Source organism: Macrobrachium nipponense, chromosome 18 (assembly GCF_015104395.2).
Source record: "Macrobrachium nipponense isolate FS-2020 chromosome 18, ASM1510439v2, whole genome shotgun sequence".
Lineage (NCBI taxonomy): Eukaryota > Metazoa > Arthropoda > Malacostraca > Decapoda > Palaemonidae > Macrobrachium > Macrobrachium nipponense.
This window is the reverse complement of record NC_087211.1, coordinates 26,461,859-26,476,029: the sequence shown is the minus strand read 5'-3', so window position 1 is coordinate 26,476,029 and position 14,171 is coordinate 26,461,859. Positions and strand designations below refer to the sequence as shown.

The 14,171-nt window shown below is 39.7% G+C and overlaps 1 protein-coding gene across 1 annotated transcript; it reads right to left on the bottom strand.

The window, feature by feature from the left end:
- Positions 1 to 12,768: 12,768 nt before the first annotated feature.
- On the bottom strand, positions 12,769 to 13,143 carry LOC135196531 (protein GVQW3-like). Its single transcript, XM_064223379.1, has one exon. The coding sequence runs from the start codon at positions 13,141 to 13,143 to the stop codon at positions 12,769 to 12,771; it is 375 nt and encodes a 124-aa protein (XP_064079449.1).
- Between the last annotated feature and the right edge of the window lie 1,028 nt (positions 13,144 to 14,171).

Genomic DNA, 14,171 nt, shown 5'->3' with positions numbered 1-14,171 from the left:
AAAGGGGAATAACCTCAACATATATCTGTATAAATTATGTGAATTATTCATGGGGAAACAGCGGAAAAACATTGGACGGTACATCTAGCGAGGAAAGGTGGTAACCCCCAAAGTCCTCATTTGGTCACGTTGTTATTAATCACTGACGACCACGTCGCATTGATTAAAGATATGTTGGCATTCGTGAAGAAGTTCCGACACGGATTCAAGCAGGGGCGGGGGATTGAGCACGCGAGTGGTATGTGTTACAATTGTTTGACTTTGTTTAATAGTTCCACCATCCGTGAGGCGCACACACAGGCCTGTACTGCTCGAACCACTGTACGAATACCCAGAACCCGGCCAATTTAAAACAGTTTACTAAAGTTAAAGCTCTGCTGCCAATCTCGCACATGGCTTTTCCTGGATTTTGAGGCGTATAATATTCAACCGAAGACCGGAGAAGACGATCCGAGAATAGTATCTCGACAGAAAGCTTTCGCTTACTGCTACGTGATCGTTGACGGTAGAACGGGGGAGGGTATTGTACCCATAGACTAAGTCACGGAGAGAAATGCGTTGATGATTGTTTGCAGAACATGAAACCGGGACTGGGCGTTATTGCGTGAACAAATGCGCGCGTATCCTTTACATATGAGTCTGAATCCGCCCGTAAGTTTGAAGCGAGCGCTCATGCGGAGGATGTAACGTCGAATTCAAGCTGGAGTCACGAAAATGCGACATCACGCTCATTTTGTGGCACGGGGACAACTTTGTGTGTGCACTGTGTCAACAGTGTAATTTGAAATATGCAATTTAAGGAGACAACTTTAAACAGTGTTCGTACACAATTTGTCATATGACATCGCCCTGGTCTTGAAAGAGGCGGGGGCTCAGCATGATTTTGAAATTCTGAACGCGAGGGTAGTAAATTTTACTCGGCCAGATCGGGCAATCTGAGATTCGTGGATAGCAACAACGTGATTAGGGGGACCCTTTCTAGTCTCGCCTCGAGTCATATCAAACAGAAAGGTTCCCTCGAAATCGCACGTCAGTTGTTAACCCAGTATTCTCGGGATTGTCTCGATTTAGTTTTGGGTACGGGTAAACAGTACTACCCTTATGATTATGTGACGGAACTTACGGGAGAAACCCTTTCCAGCGGGGGCTATGCACACGTGGTCAAGGTTTGGAACGCCGCTAATTGCACCAATCTTCTAGATTATACCGTTTTGTATTTGTTAATGGATGTGGGATTAGTAGCGGACGTTATTTAGCTTGGGGAGGAAGGCTGCCATGGTGCAATTCGGACTTCTACCTCTCTCACATCGATTCTTTCCTATATTCCTCTAAAACATTTTCGTCTCCCCTCATTTCGAATGGTGAACTCTATCAATTAATTTGTAAAAACATCCGCGGCGGTTTTTGTAGTCTAGTCGAAAGGCAATGCGTAGCTAATAATCCAGAGTTAAATCCCAGTTTTAGGGTGGGTGATCCTCAATCGTACATATTATACGTTGACTTCACCAGTTTGTATCCCACAGTCATGAGTAAATACAAAATGCCCTCGGGTGAAATAACTGAACTTTCCCCTGTCGAATTAGAAAGTTTTGTCGCTAGCGATATTACCGCCATTGATTCACAGGTGAATACGGATTTATTTATACTGCTCGATACCAAACCAGTTAGACGGGATGTTGCTCTACAGACGGACGATCTCCCTCTCGCCATTCATCACATGAATGTGACTCACCAGGATCTATCGCCCTATAGTAAAAACCTAATGAATAAGTTCAAGGTGAAGCTACCCAAGAAAAATGTTAAGTTGACGGGTACGCATTTACCCATGCGTAATCACTTGATCTGTCTTCCGTTATTACAAACGTTGATAAGGCTCGGTCTCGAAGTTGATGTAATAAGGAAAGTGTACAAATTCAAACAGGATTTTTATTTGAGGGAATATATTCTGGAGAATGCCGAAAGGCGTGCTAAAGAGACCGATCCGGACAAGAGGAACACCATCAAAATCATAATGAATGGTCTTTTCGGTGTCACTATTAAAAAATTCATTGAATTATTCTACCCGAACTGTCGTCACCACCACCGGTGGGAAGCCTCCTCTTTCTCAGGAATGTTGTCCCAAACACAACGTTACAAGTCTTTGGAAAAAACTGCGGGGTAACGACAGGTACATTGTAAACCATTGCAAAGAGTCTGTTTATGGCTGAATCCCCGATTATATCGGTTTCAGTATACTAGACATGGCGAAGGATATGATGTATCGGTTCTATTACGACGTTCTTCGAAAGCAGTATGGACACCGAGTTCAGCTCCTATACCGACACTGACAGCTTGATCTTTTCCCTGGTGACTGATAACCTCAATCGGGAACTGAAGGGTGTGCTCAAACCCTACATGGATTTGAGTAATTTCCCCAAAACTCACGAATTGTATGAATGAGTCACGTAAGGGGGAACTCGGGTTAGTGAAGGTTGAAACGGGGGCTGAACTCATGAGGGAATTTATCGGCGTTAAACCTAAAGTTTATTCGTATCTGACGGAAACTAGTCGTATAACACCTTGAAAGGTGTACAAAGATGCCGGCAAAAGACCATTCACATGACCAGTATCGAGCTGTAATCGAAAAGAATGAGATTACTTATACTCGTGTGCACAATTTGCAAAGAGTAGGAGGCACGATGTGTCATACGAGCCAGCGAAAAGGTATCTCTCTGTCCTTTAGAGGACAAGAGATATATGTGACACCTTATAAATCGTTGGCGTATGGACATCCAGACATTGGGGTGGAAGGGAGGGTATAGCGGAGGAGGGGGAGGGGGAGGGGAGGGGGAGGGGGGAGGAGGAGGAGGAGGATCTAGAGAGGGTAGTGGTGGCGCCGGTAGTTGCGGCAATCTCTCCAATTTTAAATATTCCCGCTCCTAGCACCTCGAGAATTCCTACTCCTCCTATTCCTCCGACCCTACATCCATCACGTCATTTCCCACGGGTGAAAGGATGTTCAAAACGTCGAAGAGAGAATAGTAAAATATACAATGTTAATTCCTCTCTCTCTTCGACGTCTTTGACTTCTCCTCGACGGGAAATGGTTTCAAACACCCTCTCCTCCAGTTAAACGGGGCGTATCACACCTTGACCGGGTGTCATAGTTTGTATATTTTACTATATATTTTATCCTTATCCATCATATTTTAATATATTATATTGTATATAATGTATTTTTATTATATAATCATATACACAGTTAGTTTTTTTATATTTTGAATTATTATATTTAATTTTTTATTATAGTTTGCATTTTTACTTTACGTTCTATTTTTATATTGTAGGAAAAACCTGTATGTATTTCATTATGGAAATTAACAAATATTATTGCCGTCAACTTCCATTCACCCTAATTATTATTAAGGCTTGTATATAAAAGGAGCGCGTAAAGTACACAACTATAGTCTTAAACGCGCTAACATCATGGCCGCGACAGGTCCCTTCCTGGGCAGTTGTTAGACCCGTTCGCATACCCGCTCGTATTATCATCGCGGGGTTTAGTAACAGTGGCAAGTCAGTCCTATGTCAAAAAATCATTTGAACTCTATGAAACGCATTTCCAAATACATTTTATATTGCGGGGTATCTGGAACACCCCCTCGAAACGCATCCCTCAATAGGTCCCAAATTTAAAGTATCCAAAAGAAATTTTAAATCCCTTTGATTACACTGAAAAGGGGCAGACGGGGGTTAATAAAGGTCTATTATTCATACTCGATGATTGCTTCCTTGAGGCCAGTGATAATAAATTTGTCACCAACGCCTTCACAGCGGGACGTCATTCATCTATTTCAGTTATATTCATAACGCAGAATATGTTTCATTCGGGCAAGTTTAGTAGAAGTATAAGCTTGAATTGCTCACATTATATTCTAATGAAAAATCGTGATTTTAGTCAAATTGAAACTTTAGGTCGGCAGTTATTCGGCCGTCAAAAAGCTTCAGCCTTTTCAGACATATATAAAAGGCCCTATCACGTAACCGCTACGGTTATTTGTTAGTAGACTTCGCTCCGTCAACACCTGAAAACTGTTACAGCTCCGAACTAATATTCTGGGTGAAAACGGAATATCAAATAGCTTACCAATATGGATAAAGAACGGATAAAACTGCTAAAAACTTTGTACGGAGATGCACGGGGTGTGGGAGGGTAGTTTTTTTCAGCGGGGTTGGACTCTTTATTCAGAGTAGCGAAAAATCTGAATAGCCAAATTACTCGTGAAAATGTTAAAGAATTCTTACGTGGGCAAAAAGTCTTACAACATGCATAAAGTCACTCGAAAAAAAATTCCCCAGCCCAGAAGAAAAATCATATCACCCAAACCGAGAGTAATAGCGAGCACCGATTTATCTGATATGTCCAAATTAGCTCGGGTATAATAATGGGTTTGAAATATTTGCTAGTCTTTATTGACGTGTTTTTCCAGATATCTACAAATTGTTCCCTTGAAAAAGAAGGATGGTGTTACTATGCGTCGCGCTTTGAAGAAGGTTATCGAATCTACCGAATTTTTGGGAATTTCACGTTTGAATAGCGATGAGGGTAGGGAATATTATAACAAACACGTCACGGGAATATCTAGATAGTAAAATATAAAATTATATAGCGTTTATTCGAGAGAAATAAAATCCTCTATAGCTGAAAGAGTCATAAGGACTATTAAGGTCGTATATATAGATATCTCACACATAAGAATACCTTAAAATACATTAAACGTCTTGCGCGACATTCAGAGTTATAATCATAACCCCCCGGTCATATTCCCCCCATAGAAGTTTGGGTCGCACCCCCGCAGAGTTCACGCATTAACGGATAGAGATGACATTGAACGTCAATTCTCGAGCATGTATAAAAAGGCTGTTCTCATTAATCCTCCCGCCATTTCGCTCTTGAATGTTGGAGACGTTGTACGTATTGCCGATGAGCGTCCGCAACGCAATTTTTAGGAGGGGATATACATTCAAAATACTCTGGAAATTTTTAAAATCCGAAAAGTGGATACAAGGCAAAATCCGGTCGTATACTTCTTGGAAGATTTAGCGGGTGAAGAAATAAAGGGCGTATTTTATCGTGAAGAAACTTAATTCGCACAAATCTACCAGAAAACGTTATGATATCACATTCTTTTGGAAGGAGAGGAAAGATAATAAAACTCAATATTACGTTCATTGGAAAGGTTATCCAGTCAATTCAATTCCTGGGTTGATGAGTCTCAAATTGTACGGATATGAACCGTAAGCAACCTTTAATACGTAAAAATAAAAACTTTTATTTTATTCATCTCTGGTTTATCACCCAGTGAAAGAAGTAAAGTTATTCCCATCTTAAACGGTGGTTTGGTGTCTACTCTCTCGGAAATTTTTAGAAATTTTCTTTGTGGTAATCTAACTCAAGATAAGAAGTTTATTAAACACTTAAGAAATTGTAGACGAGAAATTCATCTTGTGTCCTTGAAAAACAACGTCCTATCTAAGAAGAAAAATATACTGAAAAGTCGTAATGGGGGGACTATTCTATCGGTTTTATTGCCTATTGCTGCGAGTTTGTATAAGGGAGTCTTTTTAATTGAAAATGAAGAGTTTTACGTTATCCCTGCCATTACCTATGAGAGGTTAATGAATAGAAAAGAGGTTTGTGATGGTGATATTAATAACCTAGAGGGTACTGGCAAGTTGGATACGGCAGCTGGTTAGTAGTAGTGGACACGTCTCCCTTAATATCCAAAAACCACCTATGCCGGCTATATCGCTCACGGACCTCCTCCTCCTCCTCTCCCCTCCTATAGAAAATGTAGGTGCAGTGACTGGTGGGGCGGAGGTGGTAAACGCCCCCATTACATTGAAAACAATTAAAGGGGACATGACTCGCAAAAAGAGCAATCCCGATTTAACAGGTATTATTCCGATATTTTTTAAAGAACCCCAAAAGTCATACGTTACGGGCTTTGTTAAGCACTTACAAGATTCTAACACGGTTGAATGGAATGAAGAAGGAGATTTAACTCATCCGCTCGCAGGTTATAATATTTTAGATATAGCTCGAGAATTTCAAGGGAATAAAAAAACCCACGTTGATAATATTTCGAATTATCGCTACTTCATTGAAATGGCGGGGGTTAAAGATTGGATGTTAAGGAATATAGCCATTAAAAAGCAAATCGAAACAACGTGGCGAAATATGGGGGAAAAAGGGAAAAAGGCGGAGGAGGGGGAAGGGGAAGAGGAAGGAGGAGGGAGGAGGGGGGGGTGGGAAGGTGAGGGCGGGACATGCGAAAAACAAGATGGCGAGTGTGTGGGTGGCTTATTAACATTTTAGGAATAATGTATATCGAGCTGTTTAGTCACGTGATACTGATTTTGATAAAATGAGTCATGCGTGGTATGACTGAAGGGGATTGTCACATCAAGACGTGAACTCTCGCCATGGCTTCATCAACCTCTTCGCACAAGTTAGTGAAAAACTTGTTAGCTAAATTTAAAAGCTTTGAGATGTTAGATGAATCGTCGTCGTCTTCGATACACGGTCGGGAAAGTGCTGGAGAAGATGATTGTGGTATATACTAAGGGGTGTGATGTCAAGGAAAAACAGGTTAGAAAAATATATAGTAGCCGTAGTATGTTTCGTTGAAGTATGTTTTTGAAAAAAGCGAATGCGCATATTATCGCGTTCGTGTTTGTACAGTTTTTTTCTAATGTATGTATTTGTATGGAATATTAATTCATTCCCCTGTATTTAGGATTGGTATAATATAAAATAACAATTCCGTCTGTAATTTGATTTTTCAACCTCTTTCAAACTCTGTATAAATAAATAAACAAAATTGAAATGTGTACCTTTGTCCTTGTGTTCGCCACCTAGATTATGACTCAAAATTCTATGAAAAATAAAATTTCACGTTGGCGTGGGGGAAGTCAGCTGGGCAAATATGGCGATAAGGTCTCGTTTCTTTTCATATGTGTGTGTGTGCGTGATTCATCATCAGATAACATTGACTCTGATATGGGTTATTGGGGGAGATATCACATGTGGATGAAGTCAGTCGCCAAATATCCTTTTATCATGATACTCTGAATATCTAAGCAGCTGTGTGTATATATATAAAACAAAAATGTAACGGCTGAGAGAGAGAGGGGAGGGAGAGGGAGGGAGGGAAGGAGGGAGGGGGGGAGGGAGGGAGGGAGGAGGGAGAGAGAGTATATTCGCAATATGCCATATATAAAATTTAGAGATTTTATAGGAGGAGGATGAGGTAAACGTCCCGGTTACTTTGAAAACAATTAAATAAAGGGGACATGAGTCGCAAAAAACAGTGAACTGAGTCTATTTGGGGTCAGGGTGGGGTCAGTTTTATTCCAGTAGAGTTACGTGACATCACAGGGGTAGAAAAGTGGAGTCAATTTGGGTGGGGGTTGAAATGTTGGTTAGTTTTTTTTCCCTGAGAGTTTATGTGACGTCACAGGGGGTAGGAAAGGTGGAGTCAATTTGGGGTCAGGGGTTGAAAGAATGGTTTTATTCCCAGAGAGGTATGTGACGTCACAGGGGTAGAATAGTGGGAGTCAATTTGGGGTGAGGGGTTGAAAATGTTGGTTTTTTATTACCGGAGAGTTACGTGACGTCACAGGGGGGGGGTAGGAAAGGTGGAGTCATTTGGGGTCGGGGGTTGAAAGAATAGTTTTATTCCAGAGAGTTACGTGACGTCACAGTGGTAGAATAGTGGAGTCAATTGGGGTGAGGGGTTGAAAGTTGTTGTTTTTATTACCGGAGAGTTACGTGACGTACAGGGGTAGGAAAGGTGGAGTCAATTGGGGTCAGGGGTTGAAAGAATGGTTTTATTCCCAGAGAGTTACGTGACGTCACAGGGGGGTAGGAAAGGTGGAGTCAATTTGGGGTCAGGGGTTGAAAGAATGGTTTTTTATTCCCAGAGAGTTACGTGACGTCACAGGGTAGAATAGTGATGGAAAGTTCCCAATTTGGGGTGAGGCTTGAAATGTTGGGTTTTTATTCCTTCTACGTTATGTGACTCCCACCCCCCAGGGGTAATACAAAAGTGGAGTCGGGATTTGGGGTTAGGGAGCCACACGCCCCCCTATAAAATGAGCTCATATACGTACATGAGCTTGTAGCACAAATGGAGTCAATTCGGGTCAGGGTGGCACGCCCCCCAGAATAGTGGAGGGGTTTGAAAGGATGCTTTTATTCCCTTATAGTTATGTGACGTCACGGGGAGGGGTAGAAAAAGTGGAGTCAATTTTGGGGTTAGGGGAGGCCACGCCCCCCTAATATGAGCTCATGTACGTACATGAGCTTGTAAGACAAATGGAGTCAATTATGAGCTCATGTACGTACATGAACTTATCATACATATGGAGTCAATTATGAGCTCATGTACGTACATGAGCTTATAATACAAATTGGAGTCAATTTGGGGTCATGGGGTGGCCACGCCCCCCAGAATAGTGTGAGGGTTGAAAAGATGGTTTTATTCCCTTATAGTTATGTGACGTCACAGGGGTAGACAAAAGTGGAGTCGATTTGGGGTTAGGGGAGGCCACGCCCCCCTAATATGAGCTCATAGTACGTACATGAGCTTGTAGACAAATGGACGTCAATTATGAGCTCATAAGTACGTACATGAACTTATCATACATATGGAGTCAATTATGAGCTCATGTACGTACATGAGCTTATAAATACAAATGGAGTCAATTTGGGGTCAGGGTGGCCACGCCCCCCAGAATAGTGGAGTCTATAATGGGGTCAGGGTGGCCCACACCCCCCAGGGACAAGTGGAGTCTATATGGGGTCAGGGTGGCCACACCCCTTTTGGGGGTTTTGGGGGTTGTCCCGCCCCTTTTTAGGCCTCACGTACGTACATGAGCCAATCAGGTGAGGGGGGGTAGCCACCACGCCCCCTGGGGGGGGTGGGGGGGGGCGGGGGGGGGCGGGGGGCGGGGCTAGAAAAGTGGAGTCTATATGGGGTCTTTTCCTCTACTGACATGCTAAAATAGAAATCTGTGAAAAAACATTTAATAAGAAGGTAACCGATGCACAATTAAAGAGTGAATTTCTGTCACACCAGGAAAAACATAAACGGGATATTGGTATTTATACAGATGGTTCCAAGTCGAAGGAGGGTGTAGGCTATGCTGTAGTAACAAAAAATATAAAAATAAGGGAAAAAATTCCCAAAATATGCTCGATATTCACCGTGAGATAAATGCTATAGAGGCTATAAAAACACACCTTTATGGTGGGGAAGGCAAACGATACCTTTGTAATATACACGGATTCTTACAGTGCTTTAGAAGCGCTAAGACAATACACAGTTTCTCATCCCGTAATTGAAGAAATAAGGGAGTGGATAGATATAATAGTAAAACGGAAATCTATAAATATAAAACTATGTTGGGTCCCTTCCCATGTGGGCATAAAGGGTAATGAAGAGGTGGATAAAGAAGCCAAAAAGGCAGTAAAAAAGGAGTCTATCAAAAAAATACAAATACCTTACAATGACATTAAAACAACAATAAATGAATACTGTCAATCAAAATGGGAAAAAGAATGGCTAGAATTGAATAATAAATTAAAGCATATTAAACCATCTGTAAAACCTTGGAATAGACAACAATGTCAAAGAAGGGAAGATGTCATATTAACAAGATTAAGAATAGGACATACATACTTGACACACAAATACTTGATGCTGCAAGGCGAGGAAAGACAGGCCCCTTACTGTGACCAGTGTCGTACTCTGGTCACAGTCCGTCATCTGCTAACTGAATGTAATAAATTTGAAAGAAAACGAAGATCCAACAACATATATAATATAGCACTTGAAGAACTATTGGGAGAAAATGCCCCGCTTCAAAACATAGTAAATTACCTCAAAGAAATAAACCTACTTTATATGATATAACACGTCTTATAGTCTCATAGTTATACAGTAAGCGCTGAATGGCCTTTGCTGCCCCAGTGTTTGGTGTTACACCTAAAATCTATAAAACCAACCAACCTCGCGTCATTCAACATTATAAGACTGAGGAGCCGCAGTGAGTGAGAAGGATTAAAATCCTTCTAAGGGACCATGACGTTATTTACTTGAGATTAATAATTGTATACCTGTGTCCAAGGGAAAAGTCGCACCAGCTTTTCTTGAGATTTTCACTGGTTGGTCCAGAATTTTTCTGGAATCCCTGATGGTACGTCAAGGCCTGGATTGCAGAATTTCTTATGTTTTTTCCTCCCATTTCTTGTAGAGGTAGTAGCACATGGCAACACCTTCTTTAGCTTGAAATTTGCCTACTTTGTGTCTCCTATGTGCAATTTCTACATTTAGGTTCGTTCTCCCTTACGTATCTTAAGGTGGAGAAAATCTAATTTTTTTTTTTCAGAAAGTAGCACTCGCAAAAATAAAAGAGGTAATTTAAAGAAGGTTGATTGTTTAAGTGATCAAATATGTATGAAGTTGGAGAGCGTTGCCTATTTGTTTATATTTCACATCCAGAAGATTAATCCGAATTTAATTTCCATAAAAAAAATTAATGGATTTTCCCAGTTTTCATATTTTTCATAGAGGTCGCGATTAGTTCTACGAAACTTTTTTATTTTTTTATTTTATGAAAATTTCCTAGTGATTGTACTGTTCGTAACAATGTATTTTTACATTTCTTCTGATCCCAGTTACCGTTGTTAGAATGAAAATTATCTCTGTGGTATTTTAAGGTCTTTGTGCATATAGATATTGTTTTAGGCTATGCTGTATTCATGTGAACATTATAATAGTCATATGGTAATGAATTCGTTCAACTTACATCTCATAAAAGAAATTAGTGAAAAACTAAAATAATTTCATCAGTTTTTAAAGTACTTTTCAAATTTGTCTTCCTCGTCATTACAGGTCCCCGATCCAGGAACAAGAGCAACAGCTCAAGATCTGATATGTAAGTACATTGATTATTTGAATTTCATTGTATCATTCATGTGTACAATTTTGTTGAGTTGCTTTGGTCGCTTGTGTAGTAAAGAAAAGAAGATCAAAGTAGAGTAGAAATTGATAGTCACTTCGTCCTTACATTGTCTTTTAGTGTTCCGTGTAAATCGTGTATTCTTTGTGCAATACCTGCCCCTGTCTGTAGCCATCTCTCTGTGGACCTACAACGCCGAAGGCATCCAACGGGACCCTTGCATTTATTTGTCACGAGTTCTGAGTTATAATTTGCGTGCAGTAAGAGACTGCTGATTATCTTTCCATTTGTCGATTTTTATCAGAAGACGTGTTAGTTCAATACCGTGACCATACCTGAATTCTGGACGGTGGTAACAAGGGATTTTATTTCCAAGTCAGATAGTCAGGAACTAGGTTCAGCAAATGACAGTTGGTGAAAATATGGCGTTAGTGTGTTTGATGTTGACTTGAGTATGAATGGATCTTTTTAATGCATTTTTGAAAATCTGTTGATGTTTTTTACCTTTAGTATATTCTAAAACCCATTTTTTTCTATAGAACATGTTATAAAAATTGTATAATCTTTATTTGCTGTTGGTTATACTCTTTAATATTATTTTCTCGTACTTGCTTTGGGATTGTTTATTTCACATTTCGCATATCACAAAGTTAAAACTACAACGTTGACAATTATTGTTTAAATTTTTCCAAAATAAAAAAAAATGATTTTATCTCCATTTTTTAAAGTACACAATTAGCAAAATCTCTAAGGCTAGATTAAGGATTTAATTAAGAGCGGTCAATACACTGGTCAAAGGCAAGTTAATTCGAAAAGCAATACACTTTGCATTAGAAACAACATGATTTTATAAAATGGTGTGGACAATGAGCGAGAAACTAACATAAGATATAAATGTAGCGAGCATGAGAAAAAAACATGTGGAACTAATTAATTAGTAGTTAATTCATTTATTTTAAGGCCCTTTATATAGATTTTACAAATATAGACTATGGGTCCAAATGGTACAATCCCAGACTAAGATTTCGGTTTTTTTTTGCTAGTGATTTTTATAATTGCTGATTCCAATAAGTTTCTTGAAACATACTCATTAGACCTAGCAATTACAGAGCTATCGCCCCAATTTATACAACGAGATTTTCCGCCCAGATGGATAAATAGTGCATTTGAAACCTGGGCTGTTCCAACTGAATACATATGCTGCTTTATTCGTACATTTAAAACTTTGCTTGATTGGCCGATATAAAACGACAGGAAAACAAAACTATGTTTGTTTTCCTGTTATAAGCACTGTCGGATCAATTGCTTATAAACTATCCAAATACATAATTAAATTGTTATCCCCGTTGCTTGGAACTGTATACGAGGTCCATTCAAAAAGTATCCGACCTTGGTCCATAAAGAAATAAAATGCACATTTGAAATTTTTTTATTCAATCACCTTCAAAGTACTCCCCTTGGGAGTGCACACACTTTTCCCACCGGTGCTGCCACTGCTGGTAACATCTCTGGAATGTTGACATTGGGATGCTGTAAAGCTCTGCCGTCGTTTTTTCATAATTTCCTCTCTCGACTCAAAACGCTCCCCTTTCAGGGTTGTTTTCAGTTTAGGGAACAGCTAGAAGTCACAAGGTGCCATGTCTGGAGAGTACACCCATGTCTCATCACCAGTGATGATAGTCTTCATGAAGTCAGAGTCACTGTTAGCACAGCCAAGCAGGTCTTGTGCAATTTCCAGGAGGAGTTGTTTCTGCTGTTCCACTAGCAACTTGGGAGGAATTTAGCAGACACTCGTCGCATGGCCAAATCTTCCGTTAAAATTGTATGAACTGATCCTGTGCTTATTCCTAGTTCTTCTGTAATTTCTTTGATGGTTATACGACGGTCGTCCTCCACTATTCGACGAACATTTTCAACGAATTCTTCGTTTCTGCTGGTGGATGGCCTGCCTGACCGTGGCTTGCTCTCAACTGAGATTTCTCCTTGCTTGAAGCGATTATACCACTTCTTTATCTGTGTTATTCCCATGGCTTCATCGCCAAAGGCTTGCTGAATCTTCTGGATAGTTTGCACTTGTGTATTACCAAGCTTGTAGCAGAACTTAATGCAGTAGCGCTGCTTGATGCGCTCCGACATGTTGTGTAAAGACGATAATCCGACGAGCTTGTGCTGGACGTCTGCACTCTAGCCCTCACAGGCGGGTACCGCCACACACTAGAGCTTTTAAAATTTACACGCATGCACAGTAAGAGTGCTGTCAACTCCCATAAAACTAATTTGCTGATTGGTGAATTATTTGTCCTTTTATGAACCAAGGTCGGATACTTTTTGAATGGACCTCGTATATGTAATTCATACATTCGGAATTCTCTTGATCTTGTGATGAAATTAAACCCTGGTGATATTTTTGTCAGTTTTGATGTATGTTCCTTATTTACAAAAGTTCTTATTGACTCTGTGCTAGATTATTTAATTAATGAACTTGTATTGCATGATTAAGTTGTATATTTGTGATTGCAGATTTACTTTTAATGGACAACAAATATTTGGTATGGTTATGGGTAACCCCGTATCACCTCCTCTGTCAAACTTATGTATGGAATTCTTTGAAAGACAACACCTCCCGATTATCATACTAAGATGACATCTTAGTGGTCTTACCTGTTGGTATCGATGTAAACGATTTATTGTCTAAATTAAATAATTTAGTGCCATCCGTAAAATTCACTGTTGAAATTGAAAATAACAGGGTCATCCCTTTCCTAGAAGTATTGATACAAAGAGAGTCTTTCCACTATGAATTCAGTATTTATAGGAAACCCACAAATAATTCAACATATGTGCATTTTCATTCTGGCCACTATCTTAATATTAAAATGTAAATTTTTTCTTCCATGTTCTTATGTGCTTTGCGGATTGCGAGTCCACCATATCTTGACAAAGAAATAGAATACATAAAAAAGACATGAAATTATCTATGCTACCTACCTCATTTAATTGTTTTTTATTATCAAAAAGTTCACAAAAATTTTATAGTGTTGTTGATAATGAAAAAGAATTCCTTAAAACTTAGCTTGCTTACTTTTGTGGATTTGAAACTATAAATTCAATAATAAATCTTTTGATGTTAATGTTGTGGTCTCTTATAACAATACTATTAAAGG

What these genes read in the sequence shown, in the direction of transcription:
- LOC135196531 (XM_064223379.1), bottom strand. Translation starts at nt 13,143, where the DNA reads ATGTCGGAGCGCATCAAGCAGCGCTACTGCATTAAGTTCTGCTACAAG.